General features: G+C 38.9%; 2 protein-coding genes across 6 annotated transcripts; both read right to left on the reverse strand.

The window, feature by feature from the left end:
* Window positions 1-9: 9 nt before the first annotated feature.
* Window positions 10-9,265, reverse strand: LOC106729067 (bromodomain-containing protein 8-like). 2 transcript variants are annotated; one of them, XM_032476828.1, is made up of 7 exons: window positions 7,013-9,265; window positions 5,920-6,189; window positions 5,132-5,289; window positions 2,544-2,633; window positions 2,377-2,445; window positions 969-1,146; window positions 10-407 (listed from the first exon to the last, which is right to left on the reverse strand). In XM_032476828.1, exons 1-7 carry the CDS (start codon window positions 7,289-7,291, stop codon window positions 357-359), a joined length of 1,095 nt encoding a protein of 364 aa, XP_032332719.1. In that variant the 5' UTR covers window positions 7,292-9,265; the 3' UTR covers window positions 10-356. The 2 variants fall into 2 exon arrangements, with proteins under 2 accessions (XP_032332719.1, XP_032332720.1); XM_032476829.1 differs by lacking the exon at window positions 10-407 and having other exon boundaries at window positions 983-1,146; window positions 2,352-2,445.
* A 124-nt stretch (window positions 9,266-9,389) lies between these two features.
* LOC102515244 (bromodomain-containing protein 8) lies at window positions 9,390-26,382 on the reverse strand. Of its 4 annotated transcripts, XM_006180313.3 has the most exons (22): window positions 26,099-26,378; window positions 25,040-25,136; window positions 21,599-21,668; window positions 20,907-20,956; window positions 20,558-20,680; window positions 20,358-20,438; window positions 19,878-19,942; window positions 19,310-19,446; window positions 18,563-18,781; window positions 18,035-18,179; window positions 17,005-17,214; window positions 16,313-16,593; window positions 15,510-15,962; window positions 15,131-15,224; window positions 14,883-14,929; window positions 13,891-14,105; window positions 13,588-13,680; window positions 13,327-13,395; window positions 12,769-12,946; window positions 11,934-12,038; window positions 11,415-11,459; window positions 9,390-9,765 (listed from the first exon to the last, which is right to left on the reverse strand). In XM_006180313.3, exons 1-22 carry the CDS (start codon window positions 26,115-26,117, stop codon window positions 9,706-9,708), a joined length of 2,856 nt encoding a protein of 951 aa, XP_006180375.1. In that variant the 5' UTR covers window positions 26,118-26,378; the 3' UTR covers window positions 9,390-9,705. The 4 variants fall into 4 exon arrangements, with proteins under 4 accessions (XP_006180375.1, XP_006180376.1, XP_014411044.1 ...); XM_006180314.3 differs by lacking the exon at window positions 18,563-18,781 and having other exon boundaries at window positions 26,099-26,382; XM_014555558.2 differs by lacking the exon at window positions 11,415-11,459 and having other exon boundaries at window positions 26,099-26,382.
* Between the last annotated feature and the right edge of the window lie 61 nt (window positions 26,383-26,443).

Consider the following 26,443-nt stretch of genomic DNA (forward strand, 5'->3'; position numbering starts at 1 on the left):
AAAGCAATATTTTGACTTGTGAAATAACATTTATTTAAAGAGCAATAACAAGAGGTTTAATCTATTTACCTCTAAATTAAGCCTATGGAACAAAGATGTGAGCAACATTCACAGCATACCCCCAAATCTCAGCTTTTCCTGTTTTCTTTAAATTATGTCTACAGGCACCTTTGACTCTTTGGTTGTTAGTTAAGGCATTATTCTTACTAGAAAAGACAACAGAGAAGTGGTAAACAAGTACTGGATCTTCTCTAGGGTCAGAGTCTCGATGAGAGGTCCAAATTCCAGAAAAGTTCAGAGTAGCAGCTCCAAGTTAACAAAACAGGTTTTCTATCATCCATGGCGTTGGCTGGTTCTCATTCCAAACTAGTTAAGTCTCTTCTTTTGTCTAACCAAATACTCAGCACCTACAGGGTCAAAGCAGACAGCAAGCTATGAATCTTTATGTAGGTTTGAATACAATTTTATTTTTCTCCACACAGATTTAACTATGCTTTTTTCTTTAAAGTAACATGTTCAGAAAAGAAACCTTCAAATGTCTCCTTCTAGCTATCATGCCTTATCTCCTATAGATGGGACAATGTGAACACACATTAATACCAACGGCTATAGCAACTAAAAAATGGACAGTAACTCCAGCCTTGGTTTGCATATTTAGCCCTCTGACTTGAGGCTCTGGAAGCAGGTGTTCCCATTACTTATCTATCCCAGTTCTCTTAAGAGCTCTTCACTGTGGCTTGCCTTCCTAGGCTATTTTATATCTCTATCTATTAAAGCTGGTCACAGGGAGCTCCGGGTTTTCCAAACCAGCCAGTACAATGTCAGTCCCTCAGGACTTTGAATCGTCTTCTAAACATAAACTCTGGGAACACAAGATCCCTTCAAAATCACCCTTATTCTTACAGACTTTCTAAAATCAGATTCCAGAGACCACACTCCTTTTTCTTGCAGCTCTCTACCTACAGTACCTGAATCTGCTCCAAGACTTCTCGCTGCATCTCCACAGCCATATGGTACACATGATGATCAGAGTCATTGTACATCACAGCATTTTGGAACATCAGCATCAGGTCCCGCTGGAACTGAGCCATGGTGCGAATCCGTCCCTTAGACAGATTCCTTTTCAGGCTAGTTAAGTCCATGGGTCTACAGGTGGCCAAGAGAAACCAAATGAAATCAAACATTCATGTGGAACATGTGGTGACTTAACATGCTCTCTTGGAGAACTAACCAGCTCTTAATGAAAACAATAGTAAAGATAACAATCCCCATCAAATAATAAAAAAGCAACAAACAGCAGCTAACGTAGGACTGCTTACAATATGCCAAGTGCTATGCTAGATACTTTCTATATTAACTCACTTGACCCTCTCAATAAACCTATGTGGTAGGTACCATTATCACAATTGGTAATGAGGAAACTGAGATCTAAAGAAGTTAAGTACTTGCCCAAAGTCACACAGCTTGGATTCCAATTCAGAGGCAGCCTGACTCCAGAGCCCACAGGTCTAGTCACTACACTTTACAATTGGAGGTATCAAAGTTGTAGAGTTCCAATGATCAGTTTATCACATGGTAGTTACAGACTGATTGTTTACAATGTGTAGTCATATACCAGGTACCAACTTCTTTTACTGTATAATCAAAAGCTCAAGAGTTTTTTCGTCTTTCATGGAGATGAAAAGTGAGAATCAAGTGAATAATAAGATAAATAATTATATTATGAGACACAGAGAGTGGGTATATAAGAGAAGGCATAGCAGTGCAGAAAGAGAACTGAACTGGAAGAAGCTGGGGTATAGTTCTAGCTCTGCTATTCACTGTTAATCGCAAACAAGTCATGACCACCTCTGAGTCTTAGTTTCTTCATCTACAGAATTAAGAAATCTAGCTCCAAAGGTCCTTTTCTGATCTTTTATGCACTATTAACATACTCGTTTATAACAGTATTTTAGGTTCTGAACTATGCTGTAAAAATCCAAAATACTGCCATCAACCAATGTTTGTAAAATCCATTTGGATTACCATCTTCACCTTAGCATACCTATAACTGCCTGAGTGAATACTTTTAAAGTTTTGTTCCAAATTAACAGTGTCAAAAACTACCAAAGACTAATGTAAGATTATAATAAATGGATCATACTACTTAAAAGTCAATACTGAAAAAAAAGAAAAAGCCTCTTTATCCTTTTGTTCTTTGTATTCTCAAATGAGGACTGAGCTTATCCTAACTTTACAATCTTGTTCAGCCGTAAAATATATCTTAAGCTTAAGTAATATAAATGAAATAAAGAAATAATCTAGTAGGTGGGAAATAAAAGTATGAAAAGACAGATATAAAAGCAACCAACCTTTCTTGACCCCTTTTCCACTGACCTTTTCACCACATCCTTGTATCCAGGGGCCTGCCTTTCTGACACAGGCTTCAGAAATGGACTACTGAACCTGTTCAGGGACAAACCCAGAGAGGATGAAGAAACCCTGGAGAGTCACTCTAAATGAGAAGACTCGCTGTGAATGCCAAGAGTGGCTTGGAGTCCCACCTGTGACTGGCAATCATCTTCCATACTGGCAGGAGAGTCTTCTTAAATAGCAAATGATCCTGAACAGGGTCACTATGGCTTAGATCAGACCTATAGGATAAAACAAGACAGAAAAGAAACAGTAACTTCATAAATGGTATTCGACCCACTCCTCCCAGGTAGGTAATGAGGTTTCCTCAACCCACAATGCTCCTAGTTAACACCTGGAGGATAACACCATAGGAATAAAAACATACTTAATGCTTCCATAAGAAACCCCAGACTCTATAAATATTCTCTTCACCATTACCCAACGAAGTGGTTACATTCTTATAAAGTATTCTACAAACCGAGATTGCCTATGCCTTTTGGAATCTTCCTGATTTATTCTCCAGCATCTATGACTCTAAAGAACTGGTCTATGAAAGTAGTCTTTCACTGATGTTTCCCAAGTGCCTGGCACATAGCAGGTGCTCAAATAAGTATCTGATAAATGAATCTGGTCCTGTTTTTATGCAGAAATATGCCACATTAAGAAGTATCTCTCAAAGAATATGAAAACAAATATATGTATGTTCATGTATGACTGAAGCATTGTGCTGTACATCAAAAATTGACACACTGTAAATTGACTGTATTTCAATAAAACGTATACACACACACACACATATACAGTTGGTACCTCTCCTCTATTTCCAGAGAAAAAATACTTGGTTTCACATCCCAAGGAATTCTTTCATTTCATCTGAATACTATACAATTTAAATATTCTCCTTTTCATTCTCCTTAGTAATCTTTAAAATACCTAAGAAAAATTCATTTCTCCTCATGGCCCTTCCTTTCCTGGGCCAAACTGCTTAATTTATTTAGGTTTTCTTTAGAGGTGCAACTGCTTAATGTTTTATTTCATTTTATAATTTTCCTAGTTGGCAAATTTTCTGTTTACTCCAAAGTTAAAGATCATGTTCCACTTCCCACTTTACACACTGCATTATTATCTCTAAACAGGTTCTCTTCACACCTGAGGTTTTACACCCTCATTTTGCTTTATGTACCATATTGTGTGCATCCATTTGAGCATCTTTCTCCAATCTGAGCAATGCCATGTTACCATTCATTTTCATGATGCAATTTCTCACCTGTATCTAAATTACATATCACAAAAATCAATTTATCCTTAAGCCCAGAGCCCTATCAGAACAAAGCATTTAAAGCCCCACACAAACCTCTTCCTTTGTTTCTGTTCAGTCAGTCAGAATAAACAATACTCCTTTGTACTGATGCAACTTTATTCATACATCCACGCAACAGATATTCAGTAAGTTTCCATTAAGTGAAAGTTACTGTGATAGGTTCTATAACCTCAAAATCAATCACCTTTGCAATATTTTATGAAACAATATTTATTGCCACCTATTTGGAAATGTATGCTAAGCAATTACAAGTAAAAGTACGAGAGTGGAAAGGACTTGCAGACTTAGAGTACTACTCCAAAAGCTTTACTTAACTCCTAGAAGTCAGTACAGACTCAGGGAGAAGCCAGAAAAGAGGAGCCTAAGGAATGTCTATCTTTCAAAGTAGTTTTAAGCTTCTCTGATGATAACACAAGAACTCAGCTATCAATCTCCCCTTAAGCTAGCTAACCAGGCAGACTCAATTACTAATATCTATTGCTTTCTAACAAAGCTTTCATGTTTAATGTAAATTCTAAGATAAGAGTGTGGAGTTTGCCATTCAAGATGCTGAAATGTCTTGAGATAAAACGTCCCAGATTAGAAATTTCCTGTTTTGGGGATAATCATCATATGCCATCTGCTAATACTTAGAAAAAGAGCTACAGAAAAGCAAAGGAAGCAATTTCTTCAGCAAGCTAGTTTTTAAGCTGTATTCTATTTGTGAAACAAAAATCTGAGATCTGCTCTTTAAAAAATGTATATCTTAAACAAAAGAAGGCTAAAATAATTACTGGTTTGCCTTCCCTCAGATAATGGTGGATTGGGATGTAGTAAAGAAAAAGAAAGGGAAAAAAAAAAAGTTTGTGTTATCTTCTCTCAATAGATAGCTACAAGAGCAAGCCCAGAAAAGGAACTATTTATTACCATAATAAAAATAACTGTTTTTCTGATTTAAAAAGAAGTTCACTTTACCGAAAAAAAAATTAAGATTCTGAAGTATGCCCTTTGGCTCCATTATTATTTATTTAAAAAAAAAAGACAATTATACAAGCAATTTCCCAAGATTTGTGAAAAAGGAACAAGAGCACTAACTTCAAAATAATTTTTAATTTCAAGTTAATTGATGTTTTCGTGTTTTTAAAAATATAGTTGGTATAATATTAGACTTGAAGGACAATCTGACTCAGCCATGTTTCCTGAATAAATATAGTAATTAGAAGGGTTACTTATGAGATTCTTAATGTTTGTGAAACAGAAATAGATTTCTATTTATAGAATAAAATTTATATTTAATTCTATTTCTAGTATTCAAACTCTTTCTTTTTTTTTCAATTACAAAAGTAATTTTGTAAGTTCATGGCAAGAAATTCAAATAGGCATAAAGAGAAGTGAAAGTATGAGTCCTAACAATCTTGGATAAAAATCTCTACTTACAGCTTTGAGGAGGTAGCATGGCTGAAAAGGATATTCACCAGAGGAGTCTCCTGGATGTGGAAGCCATCATCACATTCACCTGAAGAACACTGGTCTTCCATCTCAGACACATATCCTTCACCCTGGTCCTCCTCTTTGGATTCTTGCTGAACCTCCCCCTGGGAATGCCAGGAAACAAAGGAAAGTTTAGAAAGAGATTTACCATCCTGAAAGTAATTTTTCTTGCATGGGATAAATGAAGGCTGACCTTCAGATGAGAAGAGGCCTATTACACAAAGTTGTAGAAGAAATTAGAGAAAGGTGACAACGAGACCTAAGGCAATGAATTCTTAAGAGAACTTTGATGACTCTGTACCCCCAAGAAAAAATGAAAAAGCAATACACTCAATTTTAGATAGACACTGTTGCCTTTTAAAACTGTCATTATTACTTGTGGTCCTGGAGCTAACTAGTCTAACTGGTCAGATAGTATTAATGACATTCTGAATGTTACTGATTGTTTACTATAAGCCATGAAGTACACTAAGTGCTTTACATGAATTGTCTCATTTAAACCTTACAGCACACCTATAAGGTAGAGCACTTTTATTTCACTTCAGCAGAGAAAACTGAGGTTCTAAAATGATCTCTAACATGTCTAAGCTTACACAGCTAACTGGTGCTAAAACCAGGATTTAGACCAGGTAAGCTGAATTCCCTGGAGTTCGCTTATGTGCTTTAACCACTCGGTTCTGCCTCTTGGTGTACAGGACCAATCAGACAGTTGGTTTAAGTTACTCACCACTTACCTCTTCACTCCCTGTGGGTTGTTCCTGAAGTACCCAAATATCAGAAGGAGCTGGAGCCACTTCTGGCCTTCCATTTTCTTCCAGTGATGACTTCTCAGCTACCAAGAGGTCTACCTTGGCTGAAAGCTCTTCGGGCTCTCTGCAGGGCTCCTCTTCTCCTTCAATAACTTCAATTTCCCTTGCCTCTTGCTGTGTGGTACCAGATGGAGGGCAGCAGCCTTCACCTGATTCTTTGCTGCTAATGCACAGTGGCTCCATTAAATAAGCTACCTGCAATCACAGTTTACTGTTAGAGGCATAAGAACACCAATGGAAACGATCATCTACATATTAATAATGCCACATCATTTATACCACCACAAGTCTGAGATGGCAAATTGATTTGATTCATCCAGTCATTTAAAATTTATCAAATATCTTATATACATAGGCACTGGGCTAGTTGGTAGGAATCCAAAAGAAAACAAGATAGATATGATTCTTGCCTTAAGGAGCTTATGTTCTAATTTTTCATCTCAAATATCAACTCTCATTAACTGATAATGTCTAAAAAACTGCTGAAAATTTTGTCTGCCACAGACAATGCAGATAGAATTGGAAATATCTGAATTGGATTCTTACTGATCTTGACCTAAGTTCTCCTGAATGTGTATAGTTGCCACATAAATATAAACTCTGTCCAATTCTGTTTATTTCTGGTCCTCAGCCCTTAGCCAGGGTGATAAACACACCACAAAATGCCTCTTGGAAGTCTCAACATTATAAGCTTCAAGGAATGTTTGGGCAAGTGTCACCTCCTGTGACTCTGAAAGAACGAAATGCATGAATATTCAAAGTAGTCCTACACATAGGAATTCCAATTCCTGTGACTCAGACCTATGCCTGGGATCTTAGAACATTCCGTTAAAAAGCACATATATGATGCACGTTTTGTATCAGCCCCAAGTTCTGGAGACACAGCAATGGACTCAGTTCCTGCCAATGTAGAGCTTGTATTTTAGTAAACAACATTAAAAGTGGTAGAAATACGTGTGGGTAAGCATTCTCTTAGGAGGTTGAGACTCTCCCATCTTTAAAGATGGTTCCCCATTACCTCAGAGAAAAAGTGCAGGAGGTTCTGGTGGCTGACTTGCTCTGCCTCTTCCTGAGATTCCTCACTGCCTCCGTCCCCCACAAGCAGCTCACTAGATTCTCTCCCGGGGCTGCTTTCCTCTAGTTCTTCAGCCCCTGGCTCCTCAGTTTCCCTCCAGCTGCCCACATCAAGATCCAGACTGGAGTCCCATGAGCTGAAGAGGGACCTGCAGTCGTTGCTCAATTCAGAGTCACTGGGATAGTCTTGTTCAGAATCCAACCAAACCCATTCATGCCCCATCTGTAAATACACAGAAAAAAATGCAGTAAATTTACTCAAATCAATATTCCTAAGGCATTTCCATTTCCCAATTTCAGAAGAAAGATAAGGGGTTAGAAATTTCTACTCATCACTTAGAAGAGTAAAAGCTAGCTGAAGGGAGATATCGAGAGACAGTGATCTGTCACTTGGAATAAAGTTAAAGCCCTATGTCAAACAGTATAGTAGAAATATTACCCAATAATTATTTGTTCATGGATTTCCTCATTCTCCAAAAGAAAAAACCGGAGGATCATAGCTAACAACTGAACTCCTCTATCCCAAATAACTCTTAAACTCAACTGCAAGGCAATAAATTTGAGGGACAAGGGATATTCTCCTTAGCATACAGTTTTAACCTATCAACCATTAAATCCTCAAAGCGTACTTTAAGATTACCTGTGGTATCCTTCTGGTCATATGCAACTCTCAATGCTCAGAATAACTTGCAGTATCAGGTTTTTAAAATATCTTCCCTTGCTTTCGTAACACTACACTTTCCTGGTTTTCTGATCCCTTTGTTCTCTCCCTTTTACAACTTTCAATAAATCTGTCTTCTATGTTCTTGTTTGGTCCTCTGCTTCTTTAATACGTCCTTTAAAAAATGTAGATACTTTGACATTTCAACTTTGATCTCCATTAAGGAGGCTTCCAAATCTCTCCATCTTTACTTTTTATATGCATTCTAGTCTCATTTCTCCATGTACCCAAAGATCAGTTCCTTTTAGATGCCCTATCATCTGCTTCAATTCAACACCTCTAAAACTATTATCACTCTTCTTCCTGAATATCTCCCCATTTGCTCTTCCTAAATTCCTTATGTCCATCATCAACACTACTTTCTTAATCCTGTTTTGACTCTTTCCTCTCTGGTATTCAGTAAGCAAGTCCACTTTCCAGTTTTCTTCCACAATAATTTTTCTCAACGCCTATCCTCTGTTCTTGAATAAATGTGATGGCCTTCTGGTCAGTTTCTCTATTTTTAATTCAATCTGTTCTGAAAAGTATAGTCTCCTGATTCAAGGCTTTACCATAGCTACCACCTCAAATACAAATTTCTCAATCTGCCACTCAAAGTCCTCCATAAAATCAGTCCTATTTTGTCCCCTTAGACCAGTACCAGTATTTCACTATTTGTTAATATGATCCCTATTCTAATTACATTTGTCTCATTTCCCCCACCAGAGATGCCTATACCTTAACTTGGCTTGCTAAGCTTGTAAATCAACTTCTCTACCAACACGAAAACTATATCCTTTAATGAGCCTCCTCCTCCACAAACTTCTCCAACTTTTAGGGCTCCATTGCTTGTATCACATGCATGCTTGCGGACTGCTTTAGAAGTATACTGTAATTATATTTAATTTTCTAATTCTTAGATTGATTGAACTTTCTTATCACCTCACAAAGACTTCTACTTCCTTAGCATCCTAACAAGCTTTAGTTTTAAGCCAAAAAGATCTGCGACTTCTAATCATATCTAATCATAAAGTTCCGTATCTTTCTCAAGAAGGCTTGAAATACTAGACAATATCCTATTAATTGCTTTGTAATAAAATGCTCGTACTGGTTCATTTCACTGATTTAATTTTTACTTAGAAGTTGAAATAAACCCAGGTGATAAATTTGGTAAGTCTAAATTTGAGTTTAGCCTTCAAACAGCAATGTCATGAATTCTGAAATATATAAGAACTCTACACATAGAAACAGATAGGAAGGAGACAGTAATAAACTATTCTAGAAATACCATCTGCAAAGACAGTAACAAAGATGTTACCTATATCCATGCTCTGATCTTTAAGCAATGCCATGAACAGACTCTGAAAACCTTAAGCCTTCCCAAACAGTCAAGAAAAACTGAGTAAGACAATCCTTATCACAATGCAACACTTTAAAACATTAATTATAAACTCAATCTTGGTTACTTACCTTTTCTGAGCTGTTGTAGAACAGTTCATATTATAAGACCACTTTCCTCCTCTAACAATCTCATTCCCACCAATGATCAAAGTTATTATGCAAAAGAAGTCACAAATTTCGCACATACACACTCACACAAAGAACACACCAAAGACTAGAGTTTTCTTTCAGAGTTTATTGTGTACACACACACTTCACAGGATTTTTTTTTTTAAAAAGTCTGTACACTCCACAAGACAGTACAAACTAGCTACAATCTGCTAGCAATACATTAGGACATTAACACAGCTCATGATTTCTGCCCTAAAACAGGCAATTGTGCTACTCCAACACTCGGAGAAAGATTTTCCCAGCTCTGTCACATGGCCCAGGCACCTCCTCTTCTGTAACTTCCACTTCTGGAACTGGGTCCACAAGCCCAAACTCTTGTCTTTACTTCTATTTCAGGTTCAGCTCAAAATGGATACTCTGAGGCTTCATTTTTTCATCTTCATATCTGCTTCAATGGCACAGCGGCGCCCCCTGGTTCCCCCATCCTAGATGACAGGCAGACAAAGAAAGGGAGCATGAGTGAGTTGGTTACAAATTAAGAGAGAAGGTGAAACAAGAATGCTGGGGATCTGGTTTTCTGGGAGAGAGGGGAGAGAATCAGCAGAAAAATCCAGGAAATGAGGGGGTATGTATCTGTCTTCCCAGAGTGGGCTAAAAAGTACCTGGCAGTAGTGTGTGAGAGGAAATGCAGGGCAGAGTATCTTGTTCCTGCCCACCTTAGAGGTCACTGGAGTTTACCTAGGGTCCCAGAGAATGACAATGAGTCATCCCACCCAGGCCCCAAATCATGTGCAAAGGAAAAGGAAGAGTAAAAGAGAGGTGGGAGAGTGAGAAAGGGCAGTGGATAGTGAGATTCTTGGCTAACATACCTGTCCAGCTGTTGGTCCCTATAAGAAAGGCCTTTCCTGCAGACTGACCCTGGCACTAGTTCCCTAGCACCTCCTGAGTTGTTTTCCATGAGATCAGGACAATCAGAAGGCTTCTTTCCATCTGCTGCTCTCTCCCTGCAGCCCAGCTCCTTCCTCTTGTCCAACACTTTGCTGTCTTCAATAGATAAAAGATCTTATTAACCAGCCTTGCAACAGCCAGTCAATTGCTTGGGGATCCAGAGTCACTGTTGCAGGCCAATAAGAAAGAATAGGGATTACAGTGTTCTATCTGTGGTACAGGCTGAGGCCTGTAGGCAAGATGAACTAGTGAACACTTTTGCTGGGCCAGGCCATTTTTGTATTTCTAATAATGCAAGGACTCTAAAATTCTCAGAGCTCATGAACACAAGTTGCTTTTGAGGTAACAGTAAGTATAAAAATACCACCCTTGCATTTGTATAACACTTCAATTTTTTTTTTTCCCAAGCCAGTTCCATACCTATTAACTTATTTTATCCTCACAACATCCCTGTGAGGTAGGCTGGACAGGTACTTCTTTACATTACCTCCGTTACACAGATAAGGAAAACAAAGCTCCAAGAGATAATTCAGTGACTTTTACGATCATGTGGTTTTCTAGCCTGATATCCTTCCATTACACCACAACCACGTGCCCCATAATGAACAAAACAGAGTCAGAGAGTTGTTCAAATCATGGTGGAAAAGGACAGAAGTCTTCAGGCTAACTCTACTAAGCTTATCTCTTAATTCCATCAGTCACTACTATTTGTAGTGGTCATTGTTACAGAGATTTTTATCTTAAATTTTACTGAAGGTTTATGTATCAGGCATCACTCTTGCAACTTCACGTTAGAGAAAAAGAAAAAACCATGTGCTGAGTATCTGCGAGTATAAGGAACACTTTTTAAAAGCCAGCTAGCAGCTGCTGCCCTGAGCATTCTTCTATTTGTAAGAAAAGAATTCTCAAAAGGTGGAGTCAAGAAATGAGGAGCAGATGCATCCTAGATCTTACCAAGAATAACTCATGTCAGCTCAGAGAACTCATAAACAGTCCCTACCCAGCCCACACACACACACATGCAGAAAGACAGAAATGCAGAAGAGAATTTATTTGATGACCTGAAAAAACAGAAGTTCAAGACATTGCCACAGTCTGCATGTTGGAGTTCCCTCTGCCACCCACCCCCAGCAGGAGCTAAGAATCTCTGTGGCAACACCACCCCTTGCAGCCATTCAATACTTACAAAGAGAGAGAGAAGGAAGGCAGGAGAGCCCATGGGGACACTGTCCTGTTAGAGGACAAACAAACACTGATCAGGTTCCACGGAAACTCTCAGCTGCAAGCACCCCAAACCTCAGAAAAGAGACACAAGCACCACACACACAAAGACAAAATTTTAAAACTCAAGAATAAGAGGAAAGAGATCCAAAAGCAATATGGCCATTACGCCTCTGAACAGGAACTAGTGGTCCCCAAATGCTGCAAGCTAAGTCATTTCCACCTTGCAAGCACTCTCCCAGAGGAGATAACAATTCATTCACCCAGCTCACAGTTTCTCTCATGTGACTGGACCTTCCAGTCACAGCAGGTTTCTTCAGTGCTTGGATGGGAGCAAAACAACCACCATTCTAAGATCTATATGTCTGTATACCACTGGAATGTAGAATCCTGGCAGTACCAAGTAGTAACATAAGGTTCTTTAGATGCTTCAGATTTCTAGCACTGAAACACTGGCACATAGGCTTTTTCTTGGTCTCCTCACCTTCTCTGAAGCATCTTGTTTGCGGGTAGAATCTCTCCCTCGAAGACTTTTAGCACTGATCCCAGACTCAGATGTTTGCATAATCAACTGTGTGGCCAGGAATTGCTGAAGGGAGAAGAAACAAAGTTAGGCCTAGAGACCTGATCCAGCAGGGAAGAATGAAGACACCTTAGACTATTATAGATAGGATTTTGAACAGTATCCTTCTGCAAAAAGCATTCAAGTATCTCTTGACTGATTAGAAGTTTAGCACATTTTTAATTCTAGTTGCGCATGCTGAAGAGTCAGAAAATGCCAAATGGCTCTAATTTTTTTATTTTTTGCTAAATACAGCATCAAAATCTCTATGCTCTAAGATAAGAAAAAGAATAAAACTAGATGAACCGAAGATCACTAAGTAATTTAAGCAATTTGGCAGACTCTGTAGAGCCAGACAACATCCCCTTCAAATTAGTATCTCAAAAGGTGCCTGGTAATGCAACTACAGGTTCCCTGCAATGTAAAGAAAAGGGAGAAGAAACTATTTGTTCACTACCATGTATATACTTAATGTAATTTTAAAAATATACAGTCACCATTTTATAAAAATTTTATTAAAAAACTTAAAGAAACTGAAGACATTTGCCCAATAAATGCAGAATATTCTCTCACAATTTTACCAAACCAAAATGAGAAAACCAACACTGAATCCAGCAAGAACAAAATTTTATCATCCTGTGTCCCTGATGGCTGTTCAAAGTAAAAACCACAGCAGCCCTTCTTAACATCAATTATGAATCCTACCCTTAAATATTTTCACTTCATCGTCCGAAAACACTAAGGATCCTCAAAGTACCTGAATCTGCTCCAAGACATCTCGCTGCATTTCTACTGCCATGTGATAAACATCGTGGTCTGAGCTATTATACATTACAGCATTCTGGAACATCAGCATAATGTCACGCTGAAATTCAGCTGTACTGCGGATCAGTCCATTTTCAATGTTTTTCTTAATAGTTGACAAATCCATAGGCCTAAAAGTAGAACAAGGGTAAGTGGGAGCAGAGAGGGGAAGAAGACTCAACTGGATCCCTGAATATATCATTACCATATACACTTTCTCATATATAACTTCAGTCCCAGCTGCTAGGACTCAAACATCAAGCCCTTGCCCCAAACTATGAATTTAACCCAAAAACCAAATTCAGTCTGTATAATAAGCATTGAGAAAGGTAATAAAGGGGGCTAATCATTGTAGATTTGATGATCCAGTCAATGAAATGATTAGTTTAGCACTTGGTCATCCTTACATCAAAAACACTTGCTTTAAACTTTCCGTCTAACACAAAAATCCACTAAGACTTGACAACTTACAATTCGGGCAAGTCAGCATGCTGAACGGATCACGGCTTACCTTTGTACAATGCTGTGGTAGCCAGGTGCTATGTCATCTGTAACAGGCTGCAGGAAGACATTGGCATACCTGTCCAAAAAGAATATGGTACGATTACTGACTGATCCTCCAGAAGAACAGCTGAGGGAGCTTGATCTAAGCAGCTGAAGTTGTAAGAGCCAATGCCATCAGTCCCATGTAAGTGTACTCAAGATTTTGTTCTGGTTACCAACAATGAGGAGCAGGAGAAAATGTTCCTACTAATTAGTAAAGCCCATTCACCTATGATTAGCTGCAGCTCTCCATACAAGCATGATGGCTTTCTTCCAGATTTTCTGTGCCTGAATAGCTTCCTGATCCTCACTACAGACAGAGCTGAAATAAAAGAAATATGGGAGTCCCACTTGGCATAAGTCGTCAACAACAACAACAACAACAACAATAACAACAAGTCCTAATTATATCTTTTCAACCATTTGTTCCAGGCCAAGAAAAGGAAGATGAAAAAGTAAGACTAAAGAAAGACCCTCTCCTACTTCTCACCTTTAATGCCTTGACCTCAAAGAAAGAATCTCAGATACTCACAACTGTGAAGAAGCCGGGCTGCTGGGGATGGAGTCTGCCAGTGTGTGGGACTGCAGTGTAGCATTGTGTATGCTAAAGCCATCGTCACTCTCACTCACAGGAGGTTCGTTATCCATTTCTGACAAATAGCCTTCTCCTTGGTCTTCTTCCTTAGGCTCCTCTAGGCTGGCCGCTTCACTGACTCCATCTTCCTCCTCATCCTCACCTGGGGCATCCTTAGACACAGTGTGCTTCCGTCAACAAATGGAAAGGAGAGCAAAGCTATCCAGCAAAGCATCATTAAAACATGATCTATCTTTTGGGTTAGATTAGTTCTAGAAAATGGCCTCACACTGTTTCCTGACTGAGCTCTCTATCACTTATACTACCATCTACTTACAGATACTGACTGATCAAATCATTTAGAACCTGGACAAAGAATAAGACCCAGGATCTTTTTAAAAGGAAGAAAAAAAAAAAGCTACTTACTTAAGACTAAGCTAAGAGGCGTTCCTTCTTTCCCCTTGCTCTTGAAAGGAACTCTGACCCTGGGTACAAAGTTATCAAAAATAGTTTTTATTTTGTGTCTCATCTGATGGAGCAAGCTCACATCGCATTACTTTAAGTCTGTTACTACTGCTTTAGTAATTCTAAAAAGAAAACTCTGGATCACTTTCTCTGGATAGTGTAATTAATAATATGATTTCTTGTATGCTCTCCCTGGTTCTGATATTCCTTCTCAGTCTAAATCACTGGATGTATCAAAGCTTCTTTGTGCATTATATGCAAAGAAAGTTCCATGTGATGTTCACAAACTTTTTAAGATGGGAGGTACATGTTTCCATAGCACTCCCACTATACCTGACTGTCCACTGCAGCTTTTCCCCATGCAACTCCTTAACCAGTCTCATCTTAGAGAATAAAGATGTGAGTTTACTGAAATTCATTAAAAAGGTAGTGCTATACGGAAATCTAGTCACACAGCAAGAGGAATAAAGAAAAGTCTGAAATACCTTTATCTGGCTTCCAAAAATAGTCCCTGATTCTTCTTTCAATGAGTCTGCAGAGGAGAGAAAGACTACCTGAAGATTTTTCCACCTTAGCCTTCCCCTTCCTATGGACAATAATCCCCTGCAGCTCTCCTTTCCATGCTGACCTACGCTACCTCCTCTACTTGCCCACAGCCCACAATCCCTCAGAAGCCAAAGCAAATGATTTAAAGTTAGTTATGGAGTACAGATTTCCTGGCTTTATTATTTACCTGACATTTCAAACTTGTGCTGAGTCTCTGCCTCTAAAGGATCTTCAATGGGATTTGAGCCATGTGATGGAGACAACATGCTTTCGGGGGATGCCTGAAGGCCAAAAAGAACAAAAACCCTAAGTAGTGGTAAATCACTACAGCTTACACTTTACTCTTCAATGATAATAAGACTATACAAGAAATTCTAAGTCCTACTCATGTAATGGTCACCTCAACAGGAATAGGATAAGTATATATAGTACTGATCACACTTATGGGCTTTAGACACATCAGCATGTCAGAACTCAGGCATTCAACAGGACAACCAAAGGCCTAAATTGTCACTTTTTACCTAAGGTATAACCCTCCATCCTCCCAGCCCCCTGAACTTAAGTACCTCTGTCTTCACCGTGGTAAGTGGAGTCTCATCGCCTTTCCTACTGGAAACATCTGCTTCAGTAATCTCTCCAGTTGCAGTACTTCTGGGTTCCTCATCTAAGTCCTGACTCCTGAGTTCTGGTGGCTCCATACTTGAAGCTGGAACGACTCCAGCTATTATTTCAGCCCCTGAAATGTTTTGCTCTGGTTCTGCAGGTTCCATTTTGATCTCAACACTGGGCTCCCTGATTTCAACCAGTTCATGGATTCCTTTGTTTTCTGTTTCTTCAAAGTCCAGTCTCTCTTGCTTGACTGTCATCTCTGGTGCAGGGAGAGGTACTGCCTTTTCCCGTTCCTGCTGGATCGAGTGCTCCCAGGGGCCAGGCAGGGACTGGGGATCATCATTCTCCTCACAGAATGACAGTGCTGCTTCCACTGCTGCCACATCCAGCACTTCAGGATGATCATCTACCTGTCCCGTAATACACACACTGTTGAAGTCACAGAAAGAAGCCCAAGTCCCTCAATTCATTAGCACCAAATGAGATGGCCTGAATCTGCAGCTTCTCTCTCCATCTTCTCCATGAAGTAGAAGCAACCAATGGACAGGCACATGTCCTGTGCAAACCAGTACATAGGGACGGCTGGGGAGATAACTAGTATGTCAGCACCAAAGGGCTTTGGGACCAGAGATGGAGATGGGAAGAAGCAAGAAGAGTTGCTTGTTTATGTAATTCTTACTACAAGAAGCAAGGAGAGGCTGAGGAGAGAAGCCTACGTAGGACCCATGAGAGATTCTTTGGGGCTTTACTGAATAGTTACCTTGTCCTCAATGATAGCAATGATGTCCCCAACAGTCTCAAAATCCAGCTCTTCACCTGTATAAGATACAGCAATATCCATCTTCTCAGCCAGATCTAAATCTTCCTTCCCATCTATGCTCGGAGCCTTTGATCCTCCAGAAGCCTCTGCTACCCCTGATCGGAAACACTCTTCTTTGATAGAATTGATGATCATGGAGATTTCATTGCTATCCATGGAAACAGTCACAGTATGTGGATCCCCAACAGCCTCCATAGGAACACAAGTGTCAGGCTGACTCACTGAATAAAAGGAAGAGAAAAGCATCTCAGAAGCTTATTTAGTACCAATTAACCACCTGGAGATCACACCAAAAATCTAGACAATGTCAAATACCCAGACATTTAAGCTGAGAAAAAGTTATCTTACACCTGCCTATGTTTTCTTTCCTCCAGCTTCATCTAGAAAGGTGAAAACACATTCTCAAACCCACTCATAAGTGTACACTTAGCTTTTTCACCCTTAGCACATAAATGCCCACCCACCTCTTCTCACATCCTTGTTTTTCTAAGGATAAAGATGGCACATGTCCATGGAGAATAGAAGAGAACCATCTGAATTAAAACTGATGCTCTTGTTCACTTTTCTCTAACTGAAGCTCAAAATGAAATTTTGGATCTAGTGGCTGCTCAGGGAATGGGTCAGGGACGCACCTGGAGCTACACTCTCAGGAGTGGAGACAGCTGGAGCAGAGGATGGTGCTGGCAGCGCAGGCATCATGACAATGGTAGCCTGAGATACAGACTCTATAGGGGGTGGCACAAGTTTAACTGGAGGTTCACTGGCAACAGTAGTGAAGGAAGCAAGAGGTGTGGTGAACTGTGTAGGACCAGCTTCTAAAAGCCGGGAAAGAGTGGGAGCACCTAACAGACAAAGAGGTACACAAAATAAGTTAAGAAGAAAGCACTTGACCAAGAAGTAAATAGCCACTTTAGGACTCAATCAAGAAAACTTTTAGTCTCAAAGGATGAAAGTAACTCCTTTGTTGAATAAGCTCATTACCTATATTCTTACTTTTCCAAACCTTACTTAAGATCTTCTGTCAAGTTAGAAATGACTCAAAGCATTAGAATACACAACTCATATGAAAAATAAGTGATAATTAAAAAAAAAAAAGCATGACTAAATCTGTTATGGCTGCTGAAGTTAAGCATGCTATACATCACCCAAAATTTAATACCAAATACTAAAATTTAATATTTAGTATTTTGTAAAATTTTTTTGTTTTATATTTTCTACCTTACTTAATTTTAACTACATTCTTGTGAAGTATATATGGTGCAATTATTAAGAGAGGAAACTGAGGCTCAAGAGTTAAGTTACTTATCCAAGGTTACAAAACCAGTGCGTGGCAGGCCTGAGACTCAAGCCTCATTTTCTAGATCTAAAACTTGTCTCTCTATGCTGTAGTCTCAGGTATCTCTAGCACCCTTCCATGATTTTTCAGCTTTACTATTAACTATTTCTCTCATCAATATTTATGCTGTGGTCATCCAGGATGATCAGTATTTTGAAGATGGAATAGATTTACAATCTCAAGTTTAACAGGTAAAGTAGCTCCAAGGTGGGGTTTTAAATCTAGGACTGACAGTTGCTTAATAACAAAGGCTAGAAACCAAGGACAGTCAATGCCAAGTTCAACATCTCTGAAACAAAGCAGGTAACAGAAAAGCAGTGACTTACCTGAAGCAGCAGGGGAGGCTGCAACAGTGTTGGGTGTTTGCTGCATCTCCCCACCATGTATCATGGGAAGGACCCCGCCTACCTCCAGGAGGACACCTGTACTGTTCAAGTGGCCAGAAGCCACAGCCATTTCACTTTCATTGACCTACCAGGGAAGAATAGAGGTGAAGGCTATCCTCAAGCTTTCCTTTATTACCACTTCCCAAAAAGCTCCAGCAGTTGACCAAACTTCATGAAATTAAAAGTTAATATCCAAAGAAAATAATTTCAGACCCATGGGGAACACTAATTTTCAAAAATTATTTGACAAGAGTTCTCTGGAGAAGAGAACCAAAGTAATTGTGGTTTCAGATACCTCAGGAGCCAAGGATACTACCAAGTGTTTGTTTTGTTTTGAATTAACATTTAACTAGGAGATCTCTTCCTCTTTTGAACTATTTTTTTCCATGTTACATTTTAGGTCCCAGGCATTCCCTTCCAAAATACTAAATCACCACAGCTCTCAAACACCCACAGAAGTCTCCATACCAGTCTGGGGCTAGTAGGCAGGAGGCTGCCCTTCTTCAAGAGCTCTGACAGCAGAGGGGAGGGGGGTGGAGTTGCTTTCTGTCCAAGCATCTTTTTCTGGGGTGAATCATCTGTTACTGGGGTCATGGGGGCTTCTAAGGGTGCAGAGCCTGGAGGAAGGGTGTCAGGAATTCCAGGAAACGAGGTGACTGGGGTACTCGGCAAAGTCCCAGGGGTTACCTAAGAGACAACAGAGAACCTTTATCTGACTTCTCAAACTCAGGAAGGTTCCCTACTAATCTGGATGGGTTAGTGTGTCTAACTATTACTTTATTAGTCCTGAGTGGAACTGCCCAGGAAACCCTCTACCCCTCCTGCTCTTCCTTCCCCACAATTTTTTCTTTTCCACCCGCTCAAACCCACAATGACTCAACCACTCCACCCAACTTGCCTTTTACAAACTCCTTACCCCCTATCAATATTTACAAAGAAAACATTCCATATTACAGCAGGAATTTCCTAAGACCAGTACACTTGCAAAAAAAAAAGTCCTTAATACAGTCTTCTACCTATCTAAAAATGTCAAAAGCCTCAATGTTTTTATGCCCATTCTTGTCTTAGAGCACAGAACATGGTAAATTAAGTCTTTTGCACTCAGGCCATGAGAGGAAATTGCCTCTAAGCCCAAAGTGGTTTCCTCATTACTCAGCTCTCTGCTGGCTTATTGCCCCTTTGCTGAACAATTCCTACGGATGGAAATATACTCACCCCAGAGGTGGCCTCTTCCATAGTGGTTGTAGTCAAGTCCCCAAGTGGATAATCACCTCCTGGGGAGGCAGAGTCTATAGGAGAGCGGACCATCACAGTGGGTAACCTCCGAGGTGGTGTTTTCACTGCTTGTCGAGCTATAACATAAAAAAGAACAATTTCTAAGCCTTCAAGATTAAATCAATAAAACTAGATTCTACACTACTATTGTATAATACAGGACAAATAGGAATGTTGCATTATGAATATGGATTAAAAGTTTTCTTTACAAATTTTTAGCTTGATTTTTCCTATGAGCAATTTTCATGCTCAGCAATCTTGTTTACCCCAAAGGTCCTTGGAATAGGAAACTGGCTTAAACATCCCTTAATATCCTCTTTAATAACTTACTAAGATTCTGCTTTTAACAAGAGGGAAGGACCTCACTGGCTCAGAGAATGTATTCCTAGAGTTAACAAATATTTAAGTTCCTCTCCTTGTCCAATGACCGAATTATTCTCAATAATTCTCATCAGCATGCAGTGCTGTACAGTCAAAATACTAAACAGAATCAGTAGGTTCAGCTTACCCTGATATGCAGCATCTGTAGCCTTCCTCTTTACTTCAGCCTCCTCTTCCTCCAATTTCTTTTTCCTAAAGAGGAAATTAAGGGTAGATCCCAGTCAGTTCTAGCTCCTCCACACTTTGCAGTACCCTCACAAGGAAATCTCTTGCCAGACTAACACTTTCTGGAGGAAAAAAATCTTTATCAGCAAAACAGGGAAGTTTGAGTGTACTGCCTAACTACTAGTTCTTCACCAAGGCAAAGCAGAGCCACTTTTAAATTAGAACTAAGTTATATTCTTACACTGAAATGTTCTATCACATTACCTTCTAGGACTCACTATCCTCTCCCAGCTACCAGGCCAGTCTAAAGCTTTCCCCTTTCAGAATCTCTCAAGTTTAAAAGGATGGCAGATGTAGGAAATAAGCCAGATTACTTAAGGAGTAAAGAGGGTAAAAAAGGAAAAAAATAGTATAGATGGAAAAACAATATAATATAACCCACATTGCAATGTCATTGCAAAGCTCATCCAGTCTGTTGTCCATGTGCCCAGCCTGAATTAATTCTGCATCTCTTTTCAGTCGTCTGTAGGAAGAGAAGTAAGTAGATTGAGTTTTTTTAATCTATTTGAAAAATTCTGACCAGAATCAGAAGTCAGCCCCATTTGTTTCTCCCAACCTTTTGGTGTCCTCTCTGGTAAGTACCTATATTTTTCCTGGGTTTCCTTTATCACTTTCTTTAGTTCCTCAACTCGTTCAGCAGTCAGTTTCCGAACAATGACATCTTCAACAGTTTCCACCACTTCTCCCTTTTCACCCCGTTTCCGTCTATGGAAAATTAAAAACACACAAACACACATACACTTAAATAAGAGAACACTTGTTCCTACTCCCACTTGCTTTTTTTGAGCCTTCTCCACCACCTAACCATTGATAACTTCTATTATACTTTTAGCTACCAGTAATATAAATAGATTTAAAAAAAAAAAAAGATTTCCACAGTAAATACTCTCCACTGAAGAGATTTGGCTCAGGTGCCTGGCTCTGTACTCACTTCGGGGTCTCTGTGGTCTCCAGGAGCTCTGAGTACTGGGAAGCACAATGCTATGGAAAAAAAGTAAAAATATGATGAGCAAGCCTAAAAGGAATGACCTTTCAAAGTTTCAACATATTAGACTAAGTTTTAGAGAGGGGAGCTTTGTTTAAGTTATGCATAGTTTCTAGGAGGGCAAATTATTTTGCAATCAAATCAGTTCAATATAATCAATACCATAACAAAGAAAAGGGAGTCTTCTGGCCTACAGTTTGTGTATTTGGGGAAAGACAAGTTAAGAGCCAATATTTATCCCTAATACCTATTGAGTAGTTACCACATGCAAGGCACTGTGCTAAATGTTTTACAGATATTACCTTAACTAAATCTTTACAACAATCCTGAAACAACTTTTATCTCTATTTTACAAATCAGAATACTGAGGATCATGGTTCAATGTTTTCAAGTAGAGTCATATTAAATCCTGTCTAACTTCCAAGGTTGGCCTTTTAACTGTTACATTACACTAACAAGAACAGTTTGTAATGGAGCATACATGGATGCACTGGCAAACACTGGGAAAAAGGAAAAGTATTCTCAACCATTCTATTCCTTCATGGTACAAAAGCCTGTGATTAAAGGGCAGGGCCTGGAAGGGAACTCACTTCACATCTCAAACATTGCTCAAAATGAACATTTACTTGGGAACTTACTTTCTGAGAGAACCAGTCTGGAGGGCGGCCAGGTTCTGCAAAGGGTTTAATTGCTCGGCTAACTGATACCCTAAAAAATAAGAAAAGCCTTATTAAAAGTAACCTTTAAAAACTGTATAAAAATCTTTAAAAAAAAAGTATTCAGAAAAAGTAATTTAAAAAATGTTTAAGTATATATATTTTAAAATGCATCTCAAAGCACAGACAAATTGTTAATCTCCCCGATATATGAGGAGTCACCCCACCACCCTGGCCAAATTAAAAAGACTAATAGTCAAACAGAAAAATGGAAAAAAGCAGTTTACAGAAACTCCTTAACAAGTGGCTCTAAAACACAAGAAGATATTTAACCTCACTCATCATAGGATAGATGCAAATGAAAAATATGAGAACCATTTCTCATCTTTCATAATATTGTCAAAGATCAAAAACATATAACAACACATTCTATGAGCCAGGACATTAAAAAACAGGTACTCTGATATATTACCAATGGAAGTATAAATTGAAACAATCTCTAGGGCAACTTGAAATACTTTCAAACTTAATAAACTCAAATATTCTTTGACTCCATAGTTCTACTTTCGGTTTATCTTAAATATAATTTATACATAACTATGCAAGGTTATATTTGTATTAGCAAATTTCCACAAATACAGTACCAGTTAAATAAATTATGGTATATCCATAAAATATAATGCAGCTAGAAAAATGAAATGCTGAAAGCACAGGAACAGGACAGTGATAAGACCTCACACGTTATTACAGCATGTCAGCAGGGAAAAAAAAATTAAATCAATATCATGAAGATTTAACTAAATTGCATTATCAAATAAATTTTAAGTGGTGTCTTGAGCTTAAAAAAAAATCACGCAGCTATTAAAAAAACATAAGACAGACCTTCATATAAAGGTATACAATTATCTGTAAGATATAGTAGCAAGTTAGAGGGAAAAAATAACAGTAGTGGCAAGGTCAAGTGTACAGATTTATACAGTACCTAACTAGTTGTGTTTAAAAAGAAGAGGGACGTGTAAAATAGATTAACAAGTTTATACTGTATAGCACAGGGAACTATATTCGATATCTTGTAGTAGCTTACAGTGAAAAAGAATATGAAAACAAATATATGTATATTCACGTATGACTGAAGCATTGTGCTGTACACCAGAAATTGACACACTATAAATCGATGATACTTCAATTAAAAAAAAATTTTTTTTAATTAAAAGTTTTTAAAAAGGAGGGGAACAAAGAAAATATACATTTGTTCATGTATACAAAATTAATGGCAGAAAAAAAATAATGGCAGAGAAACACACAAAAAACTGCTGGGAGAGGGTATAGCTCAGGTGCTAGAGTGCATGCTTAGCATGCACAAGGCCCTGGGTTCAATCCCCAGTACCTCCATTAAAAATAAATAAATAAACCTAATTACCTCCTACCCACCCCCTAAAAAACCTAACACTGTGAGATAAGGTACAGTGAAGAAAGAAAGATAATGTGTACCACTTTAAATTTTGAATCTTATGACTTGGTACCTCCTTAAAAAATAAATATAATTTAAAATTTCTCAGTTTTACTTAAGTGTTCTTATACTATTTTTCTAATAAAATGTAAGAATATAGATTGAATTCCACTTCAACCAGCTTACTTGGTGTTTTGTTTAAAAATGAGTTCAGTTTATATTTAAGTTGAGTTATGTTTAAGTTCAATCTGAGGTTTATCAAATTAGTTTGCTTCATTTTATGGTGGGGTTTACCGGCTCAAGAACAACTGCTACCTGGAGTATCCTGGTTTCATCTTTGAAAAGTTATTTGAAAAATACACGAAATTGCAGAAGCGCTAAATGTGACAATAATGGTGCTTTGGTAAACTCATGTGAATGGTTAAAGTAGCAGAGACATACCATACAGATATAAATGTGTATATTAAGTAACTAGAACAGTGAAGACAATTAAAAGGTGTCCTTAGATCCTGAGGGAACAAGAGGAGAGAGGAAAGACAAATGTTAAAAATGAAGGAGTAGGTACTGGTAGCAAAAAAGATTGGAAACCACACACGGTCCTACCTTCTGGTACTTAAAAGAAATACTGTGAACCAAGACAATTCAATAGGGAAAGAACAGTTTTCAACAAATATTGGGTCCTGAGACAGTTGGATATCTACATGCAAAAGAGACCCCTGCCTTACAACATACACAAAAATTAGGTCAAAATGGATCAAAGACACCTCAATATGTAGAGTTAAAAGCTCTTAGAATACGTAGAAGTGGTTTCTTAGCTATGACACCCAAAGCACAAGCAACAAAAGAAAAAATAGATAAACTGGACATATCAAAACTAAAAGCTTTTGTGCTGTAAACAACATGAACAGATGTCAATAATACCAAAGAAAGTGGAAAGACTACACATAAAATAGGAGAAATATTTGCAAATCATCTGACAAGAGATTTGCATCCAGAATACATAAAAAATTCTTAAATCTCAATAAAATGAAAAAGAATCCAAAGGATCTGAGCAGACATTTTTCAATAAGATATATAAATGACAATTAGAAAATGAAAAGATGCCCCAAAAAATTGGTCATCAGGGAAATGCAAGTCAAAACCACAATAAGTTACCATTTCATACCCACTAGTTTAGCTATAACCAAAAGGACAAACAAAATGTTGTCAAGCATGCAGAGAAACTGGGACTTCCATTTATTACTTGTGGGAATGTAAAATGGTGGGGCCACTTTTTAGTTTGGTAGTTCCTCAAAAAGTTAAACTCTGAGTTACAATTCCACTCTTTCAAGAGAATTGAAAACATGTCCACACAAAATCTTGTACACAAATGTGCACAGCAGCATTAGTTATAATAGTCGAAAAAGTGCAAACAACCAAATATTTATCAACTGACAAATGGATAAACAAAATGTGGCATGTCCATAGAAACGACTATTACTCAATCAAAACAAGAAAGTACTGATACATACTACAACGTGAATGAACCTTGAAAGTATTATGCTAAGTAAAAGAAGTCAGTCATAGAACACCACAAATTATATAACTCCACCTATATGAAATGTCTTCTGGAATAGGTAATCTACATGGGGACAGAAAGTAGATGAATGGTTAGAGGGGGAAGGGGAGGGGAGAGGAGGGGAGATGTTAGGGAGGTGAAGAGGAGATTGCAGAGTGATGGCTAAGAGGTAAGAGGCTTCTTTAAGGGGTAACTGAAATGTTCTAAAATTAACACTTAATTTTACTAAAATAATCTAAAATCAATACTAAATTATGTGAATATACTTGGTTAATTTTATGGTATATGAATTATATGTCAATAAAGCTGTTAAAAAAGAAATACTGCTTAAAGGTTAACTAGGATTCCACCACTGTTAAAAAAAATACCCAACAGTTTTTAAGATCCAAGAAAGCAGACATCCTTGATACTCTACCAATTTTGATCTCCACTCCTCATGACAGAAGACGCCAAACACAGCTTCTCTCGGATGGACCATGGCTCTGTAGGGCCAGTACTCAGCAGTTTATGTTCTGAAAGGAGATAAGACTTAGAGACAACCACTGAGACACTATTTCTAAACCCCAAAGTGAAGACTAAAAGCCTAAAACAAAACATCCTCACCTGCAAGGACAAAGTGAGCTACTATCACCAAATCTTACTTTCCCCTCTCTAGTAAATACCACAACTGGGGTGGTGCTTATTCATTGCATGAGAACTACACTGAGTATCCGGCAAAACATCTTATTTCTTCAAATGCCATGGCTACTCTGCTTCATTTTTTTTAAGGGGGGGGGGTGGGTGCGGAGGGGAGAATGTCAGATTAACATAGGACACTTCTCCCGAAAGGCCCTGTTTTAAGAATGCTTTATTTCAATTTGCACGCCAAAGGTTTGTTTCCCAAGATTCAGAGCGGCCACCCTCTCCTACTGCCCCGCCTCTTTCTTAGCATAAACTTGTTTACTTCTCTCAGTAACAACTCCCACCGCCCCTCCCCCCTTTAGCTGTCGGGCCTGAAAAATCTTTCCAATCCATGAAACAGAGGAAAATGGCCGAGATGCATGAAATGCAGTTTCCCTCCTTGCAGAAAAAGCTCACAGTTAAAATACTCCATTTCTCTGTGAATATGGGCCCCACAAACGTACGTCAGAAAATAACTCCTGAGATGCCGGCCACTCCGTATGGCTCACAACATCTCTGTATACACGCCCGAGTCTCTAGGGCACCTTTTCCTCTCACACTGCAGAGCTCCCGAACATACAAAAGTCCCTGAGCTGCTTCTCTTAAATATTTTCGGCTTTACTGAGACACTAGATTACATTTCTGGGCCCCAACCCAACCACTGGCCTTAACAAAGCCGTCGAGCGCAGGTCTCTGAAAGTCCTGGACCCTAAGGTAAACCCATTGCTCCTACTCCCTAAGCGTGTGACAGAAATTTGTTGCCTGGCCTCAACTCTACAAAGACCTTCCACACAAAAGCAGCGAAAACACTTACTGCCTGTTCCTGTCGCCATCTTGGCCCCGAAGTGTTCGCTCCCGAGCGAATACCGTCTGGTAGGGCGAAACCCCGAGGAATTCTGGGGAATAGAGTCCCGGTGTTTGTTCGCGGTGCTTCCTGGGAGATGTAGTCCCCCACCTCTACCTCAGGACGAACAAGGGCCCTAAACCGGGTCTCTTGTGATTTCCTGGGAAGGAATGTGCTAAAGGACAGAGAATGGCAGCTGAAGCCTCAGGAATTCATTTACGCTTCTTAGAAAAGAAATGCCTAGGGTTCAAGAAGAAGCGATAAGCCGAAATTCCAGGCGACCCAAGTCCAAAATCCGTCAGTTGGTAACCCGGA

This window comes from Camelus ferus, chromosome 3 (assembly GCF_009834535.1).
Source record: "Camelus ferus isolate YT-003-E chromosome 3, BCGSAC_Cfer_1.0, whole genome shotgun sequence".
NCBI lineage: Eukaryota > Metazoa > Chordata > Mammalia > Artiodactyla > Camelidae > Camelus > Camelus ferus.

Coding starts and splice junctions, on each gene's coding strand:
- LOC102515244 (XM_006180313.3), bottom strand. Junction 18,180..18,562: donor TGCCTACTAGCCCCAGACTG/GTATGGAGACTT, acceptor CTTCCCTGGTAG/GTCAATGAAAGTGAAATGGC. Junction 14,106..14,882: donor TTTTTGGAAGCCAGATAAAG/GTATTTCAGACT, acceptor ACTGTGTCTAAG/GATGCCCCAGGTGAGGATGA.
- LOC106729067 (XM_032476828.1), bottom strand. CDS start 7,291: ATGGGGCATGAATGGGTTTGGTTGGATTCTGAACAAGACTATCCCAGT. Junction 6,190..7,012: donor TCCTGCACTTTTTCTCTGAG/GTAATGGGGAAC, acceptor CTGTGATTGCAG/GTAGCTTATTTAATGGAGCC. Junction 5,290..5,919: donor AACCCACAGGGAGTGAAGAG/GTAAGTGGTGAG, acceptor TGGCATTCCCAG/GGGGAGGTTCAGCAAGAATC.